This window comes from Scomber japonicus, chromosome 4 (genome assembly GCF_027409825.1).
Source record: "Scomber japonicus isolate fScoJap1 chromosome 4, fScoJap1.pri, whole genome shotgun sequence".
NCBI lineage: Eukaryota > Metazoa > Chordata > Actinopteri > Scombriformes > Scombridae > Scomber > Scomber japonicus.
The window spans coordinates 20981338-20995430 of NC_070581.1; the positions used below are offsets into that span (position 1 = coordinate 20981338).

The window sequence follows — 14093 nt, forward strand, 5'->3', positions numbered from 1 at the left end:
AGGATTCTGATTGGTCAAGCCTGACAAGATGGATTCATGCGTGATCTTGCAAATCCAGCTGCCTTGCAACATAAACCATCTCTGGCTCTTTATTTCACCTACAACATTCAAAATTGTATGTTATAACAGAATTATAATTAATAGGTTGGTTCACTTCTCTAATTTTGTATTAAATTACATCACAGTCAAACATTTTAATGAAGTAGTTTGAACTTTTTTTCCCTAGGTAGCTTAGTTAAGAAAATATTATTTCCCTTCAGGGGAGCTTTGTAATTTGATATTGTCTTGTGTAAATTTACTGGTAGTGTATAAAACTTACTTATATTCAAAGCAGCCTTTATAGCTGTATGAGAGACAGAGAGAGTGGTACATGAAGCTGTACTGACATGGAGGGAAAAGCCATACATACACTGGAGCAGAGAAACTGTTCTCATCAGACAGACAAGAGAGCACATTAGTGCAATAGCTACAGTGCTCAACTGTCAAATATTAGAGGAAGCAGGAAGTCTAATTGTTTTATCTTGTACATAATGGTGTCTGGTCTCACCTGAGCCTTTGGTAGACACCACCAGAGACAAACTGGTTATATAACAGAGGAGAGGTACAAGAACTGTTACCTCACTGCTTGTGACGTAACAGTGCTTGTTCGTACAAAGGAGCCCATACTGCATGGAAAGTGTGCTTTCTAATACAGAAATACACAATGAATACTACTTTTCCTATGTCCTATATGCCCGAAATTCTCATTTAGTTCTGAGATTTGTTTTTCAGCTCAGCATCAGCTTTAACAGAACTGACTGGTATACACAGAGGATATGAAACTCATTTCAGTGCTGATTGCTGTTGGTGAGGAATGCAGGCAGTCTGCAGGGTGGCCCAATGTCTCAGCTGTATAATGTAAGCATAGCAACCAGAGCATCATTTACTTTCACACATCGCTCTTGTGCAAAATGGAAACCCATCTGTGCAGCACCAGAGAGAGGCAAAACATACAGGAAAAAAATCTATTTTAAGGCATTCCGCCTGTGTTTGACCTAAAACAGCATATGACACAACAGCCTCCTTTTTTGGCTCCTGCTTCCTACATGAAAGAGAGCTGATAGCCCAGTGGAGGTCATTTGTTTAGTCTTCCCATTTCCTTTAAGAAAGTTTGCAACTGTGAGGCTTTAAGATGTACATATGCACTGCAAGAGTGTTCAATAATTCATAAGAGTGGCCCCTCAGCTATAATAGCTATAAAAGGCTTAATAAAAGACGAGTGGGAAGCTGTTTCTATGTGATTACACAGACTGGATAATTAAACCTCCTCTATACCATGAGAAGTAAGGCTTATCATTTCCTTGTGGCAACAAGCCTCTTTATGCATTATTCAACAAATGGGAGAGTAGTCCAGCTCTCTCTGGTGTGTGTGTGTGTGTGTGTGTGTGTGTGTGTGTGTGTGTGTGTGTGTGTGTGTGTGTGTGTGTGTGTGTGTGTGTGTGTGTGTGTGCGTGTGACAGTGTGTGTCTGACAGTTTGTGTGTGTGTGTTTGTGTGTGTGCATTCACAATCCTTCAGTGCCCATTTGTGCATCGGTAATTTCAAGCATCTTTGTGTATTGTATGGATATGCACATGCCTGTGTGTGTGTGTGTGTGTATGTGTGTGTGTGAAAGAGGGAGAGCTGTGTGGATTGGTGTTTGTGTGTCCAGTTCTCTCAGGAGTGATGATTAGATTATTCTCCATTACTCTGGTTGTGCACACATCATCTCTAATGAGGGAGCCAGTAAAGTGAAACACAGCTCAGCTTTTGTGTATAAGGTGGGGCCTAGGGAATCTTCCTTATCTGTTTAACAAAGCTAATATAACACATTATGCACTCCACAAACTCCCATCCTTCTCTCTCTGTCTCTCTGTCTCTCTCTCTCTCTGTCTCTCTCTCTCTCTCTCTCTCTCTCTCTCTCTCTCTCTCTCTCTCTCTCTCTCTCTCTCTCTCTCTCTCTCTCCCTCTCTCTCTCACACACACACACACACACACACACACACACACACACACACACACGTTGATGCAGACCAGACAGTCGGGTGAGACAAGAAATAGTGACAGCAGGTAGGGAGAACAGAAATCTTAGATTGGTATTCTTGCTTACATAAACCTGACTCACCAAACATGCTCCTAACATCAAAGCGTTTGCAGTACTGACCAACAAGGTCTTTAGTCAATTAACAGTAAATTCATCTGCAACTCTTTTGATACTTGTTTAATCTTTTAAAACATTTTTTGAAAAAAGTATCAAATAGTTGCAAATTATTTTGCACTGAAAACGTGATATAATGTTGTTAAAACAGAGGTTATATACTCATTTATGTTGTTACGTTGCTGCAGGTGAACTTGTAAGCAAGCCTATCTAGTAATGTGATTTTTCCAAATAATGAGTCACTGTGTAGTTTGCACACCTTCTGTGCCATCCTTGAATTGGCTGTTGTTTGGATAGCCAGATGGGGTAAAGGGAGGGGTGATGTGGACAGCTCATTTTGCTGTCTGACGCACAGCTTGTGGGTGAACCTTTAGACGAGACTGGGGAATAGTTGGAATAATAGAGACACAATTTTTGGAGTAACAGCAGCCACTATGCCCTTTTTTCCTGTATCAGGACCAAGCCTGTTCCAGAAAGTAAAGCCTTTATTCACCAATTTGACATGTGGGGTGGGTGAATGAGAAAGACCACTCTGTGATTATTTTGCCCTCCTCATTACAAAACACAGTGGCTGACCTTCTGAGCTGACACCAACACAAAGCAGTCAACCAATGGAGAGATACCACACAAATATACTACACAAAACCTTCTAACCTTGACCACTCCATTCCAGGGAAACGTAAAGATACTACTTAAATTTTTAGGATGGTTGTCTCCAGTCGAGCTAATGTTGTTGTGATTGTTCTGCTTGTGTGCTTTGGCAATGCTATTCGAACAATACCATTAAAATAGTCTCACAATTGCAGTGACATCAACATTTCAGTGTATTGCTCTGTGCCATCACTGCACTTTATTCACCATCATGCATACAATATGTAATATCTTATGAGTATAGCTTATATTGTTATTTTGTGCCCAGATACTGACCTGAAATCTGCTTTTAGACAGTATGAGGCTATATGCATATGGTATAATGTAGGTATATTGCTGGTATATTGGTATATGAAATATTGCTGCATTCATCTGTGATTTTCTTTTCTGTGGATGATAATGTCTGTCAGTTGGTCTACTACTTAGGTCCAGATTATTTGGCGTACTGTACAGACATTCATATTCCCCAGAGATTGACACTTTAGTAAAATGTCTTGATAATTATTAGATTATCATGATATGCAGACATTGATGCACCCCTCAGGATAAATTGTAATCACTTTAGTCATTCAATTGTCCATTACTTTGTTTTATGATCGAATACCAGCAAAACAAATAAGAGTCAGTTGTACTTTCAGTTAAGTGCTAATCAGGAAATGTGAGCATGGTAACATGCTGAAGTAAGTCAGACATTATACCTCCTTAACATCAGTATGTTAACTTTGTCATTGTTAGCAACCATCATTAGAACACCATAACCTAAGTGGATCACTTTTTATATTTTCTTTTTATAGAAGTCAGTATCCTAAAATTGTGTTTTGTTTCACTGATTTCGAGTTTGGCCAATTCTTATTAGTGCCGATCAGTGTGAGCAGTGGATGCTATAGTATATTATCAGAAAAAACTACTGCATTGATGGTGTGTAATTTAAAACAACTTATGTTTTCCTGACAAACAACCTCTTGTTATGTAAATAATGATTGCCCTCTCTCAGACTCAGAAGGCAGAAGTAATGTGATGTCTTTATACCGCCATGAAAGAAGAGGTCAGCTGGATTGTTGAGTGTACAAAGTGTCTGACTTTGATCCCGGAGGCGGTTGGCATCATGTCTCCTTGCAACAGTTTGTCTCTTGTAACCATGACCACAACCTAACCCTTAACCAAGAAGTTTAATTTGCTTAAACTTGACCAATCTTCGTAGAGGTGGCAAGTCAGAGAATACCTTTATGAATCCTTTTTGTGTCATCTTGCAAGGGACTGATAAACAACCTATTTTGCTGTCATGCTGCCAATAGGGGCACCAGATCAGAAAATGCTGAAGGCGTTATCTTGGTGGCTGCTGTTGGCTGGTGTAGTGATAATGCAGTGGACAGTGGAGATTTAAAAGACACAGTGGAAAGAGAAAAATATGAGAGCTGCAGGGCAGTGAGGCAGAAATGCTTTAGCCTGCATTGTCCTTGCTCTGCCACTCAGTGATGTGTTGCTTTGTCTGAGACACATGTTTGACTCATGCTAAATAGAGAGCTTTGTGAAAATCCCATCTGGCCCTTTGTCCTCCCACTGAGAGCCCGCTCACCAGACATTTACACACTCCGAGTCCTGCGGACAGCCAAAGGCAGAGCTATACGAAGCTAACAGAGGTTGACAGTTCACGCACACTCACTCACTCACTCACGTACACACACACACTTTCTCTGGAACAGTCGAGTAGACACTCACAAATTCTCACATATAAACATTTTGAGAATCTCAAACACCCATACACTATGTGCAGGGCTAGAGTGAGCAGCAGGAGACACAGGGTGCTACATGATGCAATAGAAACTGCCAGGGACAAAGGCGAGGATTTGGCACTACTGAGAAGAGAGAAATGAAGGAAAAGATGAAATGAGAAGTTGGGGAGAGAGGCATGAGGGAGATATGACAGATCATGTGTCAGGATCTGTCATGGTCTTTGGGATTGAAACGGCAGATTGAGGATCAGATTCTGTTACAACAGCAAAGAAAGAGATAGATAGGTACACTAGGTAGGGAGATAGAAAGAGATGGGTGTTAGGTCAGACAGGAGAGCATAGGAAAATAGAAGAAGAGTGTTTAGTATCCTGCAGAGAGATGAAGTGACAGCAAGAGGAGATGCAGAGCAGAGAGGGGAAGGTAGGTGTGAGCTGCAGTACATGACAAGCATACAATAAAGCCTTGATTCACTCAGTCAAATATGTACGCAAGTACACACATGGTTCGGATTTTGACTGCTAATTGGCATAGCATCATTGATCAATCTGAGGCAGGGTCTGAAGGGGCAAAGACAGAGGCAAACATTGGACAAGAGGTGTTATCGGTCACAAAGAGTGAATTTTAAGGATTCCTCACGCTCCCCTGACTTTGGGCTAATCCCAGATTCAGCTACAGTAAGAGACAGGACAGAAAGTAGCTCGGTGCTCAGAAGTCAAGGCAGAAGAAAGATCGAAAGGAGGAAACGAGAAAGGGAGGGAGGAAGGGTGTCAGGCAGGCAGAGGATAAAATTTATGAGGAGCAAGTGTGGGGAGGGGGCGGGGGGGTTAGAGACATGATAGAACAAAGTAAGCAGGGAAGGACAAATAAATAAGCTGTTCGAGGAAACAAACGGAATGATCAATGGAGAGGTACACAGCAGAAAGTCAGCGTGTGTAAGAAAGGGAAGAGGGATGTAAGGAAGCAGGAATATGGGCAATAACTAGACAGAGCATGTTGGATATATAGTGAAGCCTAAAAATAAAATGATTTAGACACCACAATTCATCTAGGTGTGGATTTCCATTAATATTAGTTAATACTGGCATTGTTGTGTGATCTCCACTAGCACCGTGTATTTGACTTTCATTCATCCTGCACATCCTGAACTACACAGTATTTGCTTGCTTGTTAAAAGGTACATGAGGAAATTGATTCCACTTTCATATTTGAATGTTAAACATCAAGCTGGAGCCCGCAGCTGGCTATCTTGGCCTACTATTAAAAGGGGCAATAGCCTAGCTAACAAAATCCTCCTACTAGCACCTTTAAAGCTTACAAATTAACACTCACATCGTTTAATCAGTAGAAAAATTAAAGTGTGAAAATGAGAAGTCATGGTTTATAAGGTTGTAAAGTTATGTGCCAGACTATATCTTGGCCAAGTGCAATGAGGAGTTATAATGAGGTGTTAATTAATTAGACATCATTTTTTTAGAGCTGCAGATGCATATTTTGTTACTTTTGAATGGTGCCAGGCTAGCTGTTCCCCCTTGTTTCCAACCTTTGATCTTTACGCTAAGCTAAGCAAAGCTAACTGGCTGCTGGCTGTAGCTTCAGGCTATGGATATAAAAGTGATATTGGTCCTCTGATATATATATATTATATATAATATATCATATTTTTTAAAATGTCAATATTTTCCTTTAAAGTTAATTGTCTGTAATTTCTGCTTTCGCATTTGTTTTTGTTTTTTTGTTTGTTTTTTTTCAAATTCAGCGTGGGCTTCTACTAATTTTTAAAACATTTTAAATCCAATTTGTAAGAATTGAACAATTAAATACAGTTGACTTTGGCTCACTATCCAAGCCTTTTTGGTGCTGACTGCAATGTATCAATGCATGCACCTTCCCCCTCTTTATAATCCTCCTCTCTATCTTCCGATCGTCCATCTCTCGTTAGACTTCCGCTCCATATACAGTTTTCACTTTGCCTATATGCCTCCACTTCCCCTCAGCTCCATTTCCTCCCCTCCTCTCCTGCACGTAATGAATGAGGGAGCTCCTCCCGCTGGACAGAAGTAGGTCTCAGGAGGAGTGGGGGAGCTAGTAAAGGGTGAACAGGGACAACAGAGAACTGGCCAGAGGAGATACACTCTGATGGATGAGAAGAGCGAGGGAGGAAAAAGAAAGAAGCAGGGATGATGGGGAGCTATCATTCCATTTCCCTTCTGTCAGCTTCTTGATGATGAAGGCCATTACTCACATAGAGTACCCCCCCCCCCCCCCGCAATGCTTTCTCCTCCTTTTTGTCTTTCTTTGTCTGTCTTTGTTCTATCCTGTCTATCAGTCTGTCATTTTTCTTTATCTTCTTTGTAGTTTATTTAGTTTTTCATGACATACATTGCACAGTCAAATAAATGTGAGTCATGAAAGATTAAATGATTTATCATTACAACTTTATACACAAAGATCTGTATCTGTTCATAGGATTTGCTGTTGGGACTATCAAAACCTCTAAAATGATCCCTCAGTGGGTTTCAAGGACATTTTATTTGTTCTGTGGTGATTTAGTGCCCCTGTAGTGAAGCCGCTATTAAAGATAAGTTATTACAGATTGTTGGGTCATCTTTTTGGAAGCATATACACTATTTTTTCAAATTTATTTACTCATAAACAGTTCCCTGGATTATAATGAACCTGCCATCCGAATCTCTAACTGTTGTATTTGATAGTGTTGATTTATGTATCAACGTTATGGGTTGTCGAGCCCGCAGGGAAATCTGCTCTTGTTCTCCTCTTCACTTTCAAGTGCAACGCACATGGCAGTACACATGTCAGTTGACGCACACACACTATAGACAGAAGAAGTAGTCACAGTACAGTAGCTGAGATGTGTTGATCCATGGGGTGGCTATGAGAAATCCATTGCTTCTCTGACCAGTTGAGGCACATCCATGTTGAGAAACAGGACAGTGGGAGTATCAACTCTGGATGGTGCACATCAAGACATGTGTGCTGATGTGGGCTGCCCATTACTGTGTACAAGCACATCATTTTAATGTAACCCTTTTTTTGTTTAACACAATTCCATGTAAAAATGTAACATATCGCCTATTAAAGTGTTGTTAATAATTAAAGTCGTATTAATAAACATTGAAAAAACAAAAACATAACATGTGCTATTCTATCCTATTACCTCGACTCATCTGTCTCTTTTCCCACTTGAAGCTAAGAAAATAATTCAAAGTGAGATGACTTACAGTTCCCCTGCAATTACCAGCAGTTTAACCTGGATTGTACAGCCCAAAATACTGTAAACTCACTCAAAATAAACTCACCATCCCTTAAAATGTATTTTTCCATGAATCCATGCAGGTGAGAGGATTATGGCCTTTGTAGTTGGTCTTGAGCGAACAAACAACAGGTTCTGTTGCCTTTGACTTGATTTAAAGATCGATTTGCCATGTTAAATTTATTATACTTAATGATTGTCCAGGCCCTTGCCCCCACTCACTGCAATATTTACTTGGCCATGTCAATATGAGGATTGTAAAGATGATATGGGACTAAATCAGCATGCTTACTGCTTCACTGCAGGCTGATGTAATGGCCATCCAAAGATAAGGGAGCATTTTTACCCTCTCTTGTCCATACTAAATCATGCAGAATAGCGAGCATTTCCACACCTTTCCCAACTCAATCTCAATTAATGATGGGGTGAGCAATAAATTTGGGTTATTAAAATGGCTTCAGTGCTCCATTGAGTCTGGGTAGAAGTATGTGTGTAATTAGGAAAAGAGCAAACACACTGGAGCGGAGAAATGGAGTTGTTTTCAATTAAGGCCTACAAAGCAAAACACACTGAGCAAGTTGACCAGCCAGAACTTGATAGGGCTGATTGGTGCTTAAATTGATGGGAGATCTCATTACAGCGGCTGGTAAATATGTAAATAGTTATGAACCTGTGTCTTTTTTAAAGTATATTGAAATGTGAAGGTGCTATGTGAGCTTTTCTTTGTGTCATTAATGAATAAGCGACAGGGGGAACATTGTGTATTGGGCATGCAAGTTGCATTTGTGTGTATGACATTTCAGCATACATAATCCCATTAAATGCAGTCAGTTATGGAGTGGAACGTTTGGCAGCAGTTCTGTGTTTTTCTGTTGAAAATCAGCCAAAGCCTTTGTTGTAGAGTTGGCTCAGTCAGAGCATGAATGAATGGATTAGATATGAGAGTAAGTCACACAAGAGAAAGGCAGAGACAGAGAGCTGAGGGGACAAGGGAGATGGTTGTGCTTTTCTGCCCATATAAACTGGTTGTGACTTTATTAATGTCCATAATAATTCCCCGCACATGGCCGTGACACACAAAGAAAAGCTGGCTGTCTCAACTTTCGGGGTCAGGAGAAGGTCTTTAAAGGAGCGAGAGAGCGAGAGCGAGAGCGAGCGAGCGAGAGAGAGAGAGAGAGAGAGAGAGAAAGCGAGAGAGAGAGAGAAATTGAATATGAGAGGAGAAGAGATGTCTTTTCATGTAACGGAAACATAAAGATGACAGAATCACACTAATGCTGGGCTGACTGTATAATGAAGGTGCTGCTGTCAAGAAAACTTACCCCCAGACACAAACCATACCAGCCACCAACCTCCCTGTCAGTGCCCATGCTGGGAGAAATAATACATGGAATGTAATTACTGTATCAAGATATGTTGTTGACAATGGGATGAATTGCCACTCTGCACATAATTAGAATAATGTAAGAGAAAATATGGTGATGCTGAGGAAATAGCGGCTTTGCATCCTTCTCTCTAAATTGGGGTTGAAAGGTGAAAAATATCTGTTTGCCCTTCAGTGCCTGCAAGCTTTTAAACCTTGTGTTCCCAGTTAATTTGGGTAACATTCAAGCTAATTTAAATATATTTGATTGTTTTTGCTAATAATTTCATATGCAAATAAGAGCAGTGGTTAAAGGAAACATTTACATTTTTGGCTTAACGTAGAGTATCGGTGATAAATGAGAAATATAATACTGCAGGCCACACAATACTGTATAGACCCTTAATAAGCTGCTTTCCATTAAATGACTTTATGTGCACTCTGCACATTTTCTTTGTGATTTACTAGACTTCCAGAAGGGATTTTGCTGCAAACTGTGGCATTACGATGCATCATCTCAGCTAATTTCACATTACTGAGAAAATCCAGCATGTTGCATAATTAAGTAAGCCTGAGCAATTACAAGGTGATTATCTTCTTAAAAAGCAATAAAAATCCTCTGCTTCTTGTGTGTTTCAGTTGCGACCGGGTGAAGCCTTTACTGTGTATCACACCAGTCCGACGCTTTCTAGCCTGTCCAAACCTGTGGTGCTGTGGACTCAGCAGGACGTCTGCAAGTGGCTTAAGAAACACTGCCCTCACAACTACCTGACCTATGTAGAGGCCTTCTCCCATCATGCGATTACAGGTACTGTAAGATGCAAATATATGAAATTGTCTAATTGGGCTTTCTTTGATGTAATTCAAATTTTCATCTTTGCAACAATTTATAGTGCACAAATGACAAAGTCTTGAAGAAGGTGTTGCTTGACCTTGTTCATTGACCCCTGCTCCTATTAATAAGCACAACAGTGATGCTTCTGTGGACTAAGATATTGCAAACCAATGCCATAAAAGGCTTACCAAATCTCACGCAAGTTTTATTTTTGGGTTTGTGGTTCCACAGCTTAGCTTTTTCAGCTGGAAACAGGTTTACACTCAAATCTCTCCAAAGGAGATTTAAAAGTCATTCATGTGAGGTAACGAAAGGAGCGCAGCCTATTTTTGGTGAAGAAAAGAAAAGCTGCAAAAAAAATGGTGGGTTATCATGTTTCAAGTTCAAACAACACCCACTGCCACACACACAGACACATGTGCATTAAACACATGCAAGTGCCCATACACACAAACCAAAGCAATAGACACACATGAGCAGGTGCGCACAAATGTGTACACACTCATACACACACACACACACACACATATGTCTGCTCACACATGCCCAGCCTTTATAGACCAGACGGTTGAGCAGTTTCCTTTTTAGTGTTTTGCAGAGAACAGATTGCTGTTTGGTGCTGAGTAGGGTCAGCCACCACTCCCCTACATTTGCATGCACACAGACACATACTGCACATACACATTGGCTTTGGATTTACAATGCTGCCATTGCCACATAATTACCCAAGCTCGGAACTGATGAATTTTATTTATGTATTCTCAAACAAAGAGAGGGAGAGAGAAAGGCTTAGATCCAATTATCCTTATGTATTCACTTGCTGATATCCAGCTGGATTTAATTTTGCCTAGGTTATTAGTGCCAGTGTTTTCTTGTGCAAATTGGGTGAATATGTCTTTTTGTTGTTGATGCATATGGCTGCTATCAAAGAATCACATCAATAAATGTTACTACATACAAATGCTCTGCCTTATTTGACACACAAGGGGATGTTGGATCTGACTAACAGTCAAAAAATGGATTCTCTGTCTGTATCATCTTAGTTCAGTGACCCAAAAGTAACCGTGTCTCTCTCAGTCTCTCAGTGAGGGCACCATTACAGCGGAGCAAGCTGCCTGAGGAGATCTGTGTAGCTTCTTCTGTGTCCCTCGCATTTATATTTAATTTATGTGTCAACATTCATGCCATCATCTTTTGTAAATATTTATTAATTTGATCACTGCTGTTTTTATTCATCTGTCCTACCTTATTACTAGTAAACCAGATTAGGAAAGTACAAAATACATTTTTTTCAGCAATTGCAATATTAAAGCAGATGGCTGCCCACCTAGAAGTTTGTTCCCGTTAAAGGCAGTTTTTCCTTCATGCTGTTGCCAAGCTCTTCCTAAAGGGGGAATGTTGGGTCTCTTTAAATTAAAGAGTACTATCTGCACCTGCTCTATGTGAAAAGTGTCCTGATATAACTTCTGTTTTGATTTGGCCCTATACAAATAAACTGGACTTGACTAGTGGTATAATTCAATTAGTTGCATCTTAAAAGCATGGAATATGAGTATAATTCTGTAGTTATTAATTGCTTGTCCGGTTAAGACTCTGCATGCTAAAGATATGATAAACTGTGATGCACTACTATTTAGTTTATTAGTTAGCTAGTTAACTAGTTTATTTTAGCTGTATTTTAATGTATTTAACATTTACAATTACACATGCTGCCTGCAGCGTCATGCATCATTATGAATAACTCTGTGACATTGTAATATAACACCCTGAAATGAGCTACTTAGCATAATGAGCACTTTATAGACATGTGTTGAATGCAGATCTTCTATTTTTAAAATGTGTTTATATTACTTTTCCTTATGTAAAAAGCTCTAAATACTTCATCCACCACCGCAGTGGAATTTCAGCACAGTATCAGCTATGGATCAGATTATACTGAAAGTTTAATGCTGTGTCATGCTGTGTTACTGATTTAATGGCAGAAGCCCTGTTTTGACCCAGTATTAATAATCTGATTTGTATTTAGATTAGTTCTTCAAGTAATGACACCTGATCATGTGGTGTGCATGCCCACCAGGTGTTTTTATTTTATTGTCCCATCTACATCCTGCTTGCGTTGTGATAGGAAATTGCCAACACGCTGTAGGTCAGCAGGGTTGAATACTTCAACACTCAGACAGTCAATAAACTGTCACCTGCTGCCTAAACTCATGCTCAGATTATTTCCCATGACTGCAAGCTACAGTGTGTGGATTGGGTTCACAGATTCAGATCTGATCATAAAGCAACTCCAGATGTGGTTTTGCAGGCTGGATTGCATTCCAGCCGCTACTGCATTATTGTACAGCTTGCAATTTATTTTAAATTTTACTTATCCAGATAAAATACCCTAATACAGGTCACAGTTTTGTACCAGGTGTAAATGGCAGATAGGGCAGATATGAGGAAGATAGAGAGAGAACATACAGTGTATATAACATACTAAAATTGAAATAAAAGTGACTGATAGCCAAATAGAGAGTGTCACATGCTTAACCTTGATGCTACTGTACAAGTTGACATCAGTATAATTTAATATGGACGCCTTCACCAAAAGCATGCACTGAATTGGTCAACTATCAAATATTTAATCTAAAGGTTTTTCCTCTATAAGGAAGTATTTATCTTCTTCCCTCTTGGATTGCTTTTGAGACTGTTTTAAGAGTCATTATTGTCCAAGCCAAGGCAGAAATGCTTCCCATTTGCCCACAGACATTGTTAATAAGCAATTTATTTTAAAGCCAAATTGAGAGAAGCGATCTGTGTTGGAACAGCTTTGTTTTTGTGTCTTTTCTCCCTTTGACAGCACTACTCTCCCTATTTGCAGGCAATTATTAAGAGCTGTATTAAGTCTGTCTGAGGGGAATTGATTCTAGCTCCATTCATCTGCTTTGTCTCATAGAGTCCAAGGGCAGTGTTTTTTCTAGGATGCACTGGTACTGCTGTTGGCAAGCACACATGAGAGGGCTGTAGGGAAGATGGGGTGAAGAGGTTGTTGAAGTTTGTATGTGTGCAGACACAGAGCGTGTGTAAAAGAATTACTGATACTGTGCGGAAAAAGAATGGAAAACGATTGTTGTCGTATCCCCCAGACACAAAATGGGTTGTTACACTCTCTGTGCTGGAAACAGAAAGCACCTGGACTCCAAGGAGAAGCAGATAATCTGTCTTTAAACTACACGTGCACACACATGCATTACACACATACAAACATCCATTAGACCATTATTAAAACTAACTGGTTTATCATGGCTTTGTCTCCTGAGGAGTGGAGCCTTGCCCACTATAGATGTATTGTCTGTATTGTTTCAAAGGTTGGCTTACAGTTCTTTCCTCATTTGGCTCGCCTGTTTCCAGTGGGAGCTATATATCATATCTCAAAGAGTTGTGAAAAAAATTCACGATTTCTGCTTCCTGATATAATGTTCAGTTGTCTGAATTTTCTAGACGTTCAATACTCTCATCAAATGTGTTGGGCTTCAGGCTGAAATTCAGTTTACCTCCAAAGGATTCATTGGTAAAGGATGCAGTGGTAAAGTTAAAAAAGAATATGAAAAGAAGACTGAAATAGACAGAGCTGCAGTTTGATTTGTGAGAGTGCAGTGGTCAGCAGATGAGTCAAATGAGTCATACAGTTGCAAACATGCAAAGACTGTCAATAAGTCTGACCACATGAACTGTGAAGAAAAGGGTCCCAGTTGTGGAATATGGATCTGTTAGACTCACATGGACATTATGAAACCTAACATTTTTAGTATCTGTTTTAGTTTTATACATGGAGGTTATTACTTTACAATTTAGAGTCTCTTACAATTGTCTTTTCAGATGGTTTTAGAGGCACTTACACTTAGCCTGGGCCGTATTCAGAGGGTCAGTCTGCCTCACTATTGCACACACAAGTCCATCTTTCACCCTACCGCCTCTCATATGAAATATGACTACCAACGCTCTATTAAGGATATTTATATTTCATGGGCTCAGGAAAGGGACAGGCGACAAGGTACTATAATTCTTCTGTCTTTTAC

General features: G+C 39.9%; 1 protein-coding gene across 1 annotated transcript in view; it reads left to right on the forward strand.

Annotated features, from left to right (window-relative positions):
• The window catches only part of LOC128357607 (sterile alpha motif domain-containing protein 10-like), a 52901-nt gene that overhangs the window by 29959 nt on the left and 8849 nt on the right, over positions 1-14093 (forward strand). Inside the window, exon 4 of the mRNA XM_053317972.1 lies at positions 9834-10002. Coding sequence (XP_053173947.1) covers positions 9834-10002 — 169 coding nt within the window. The remainder of the gene's footprint in view (positions 1-9833; positions 10003-14093) is intronic.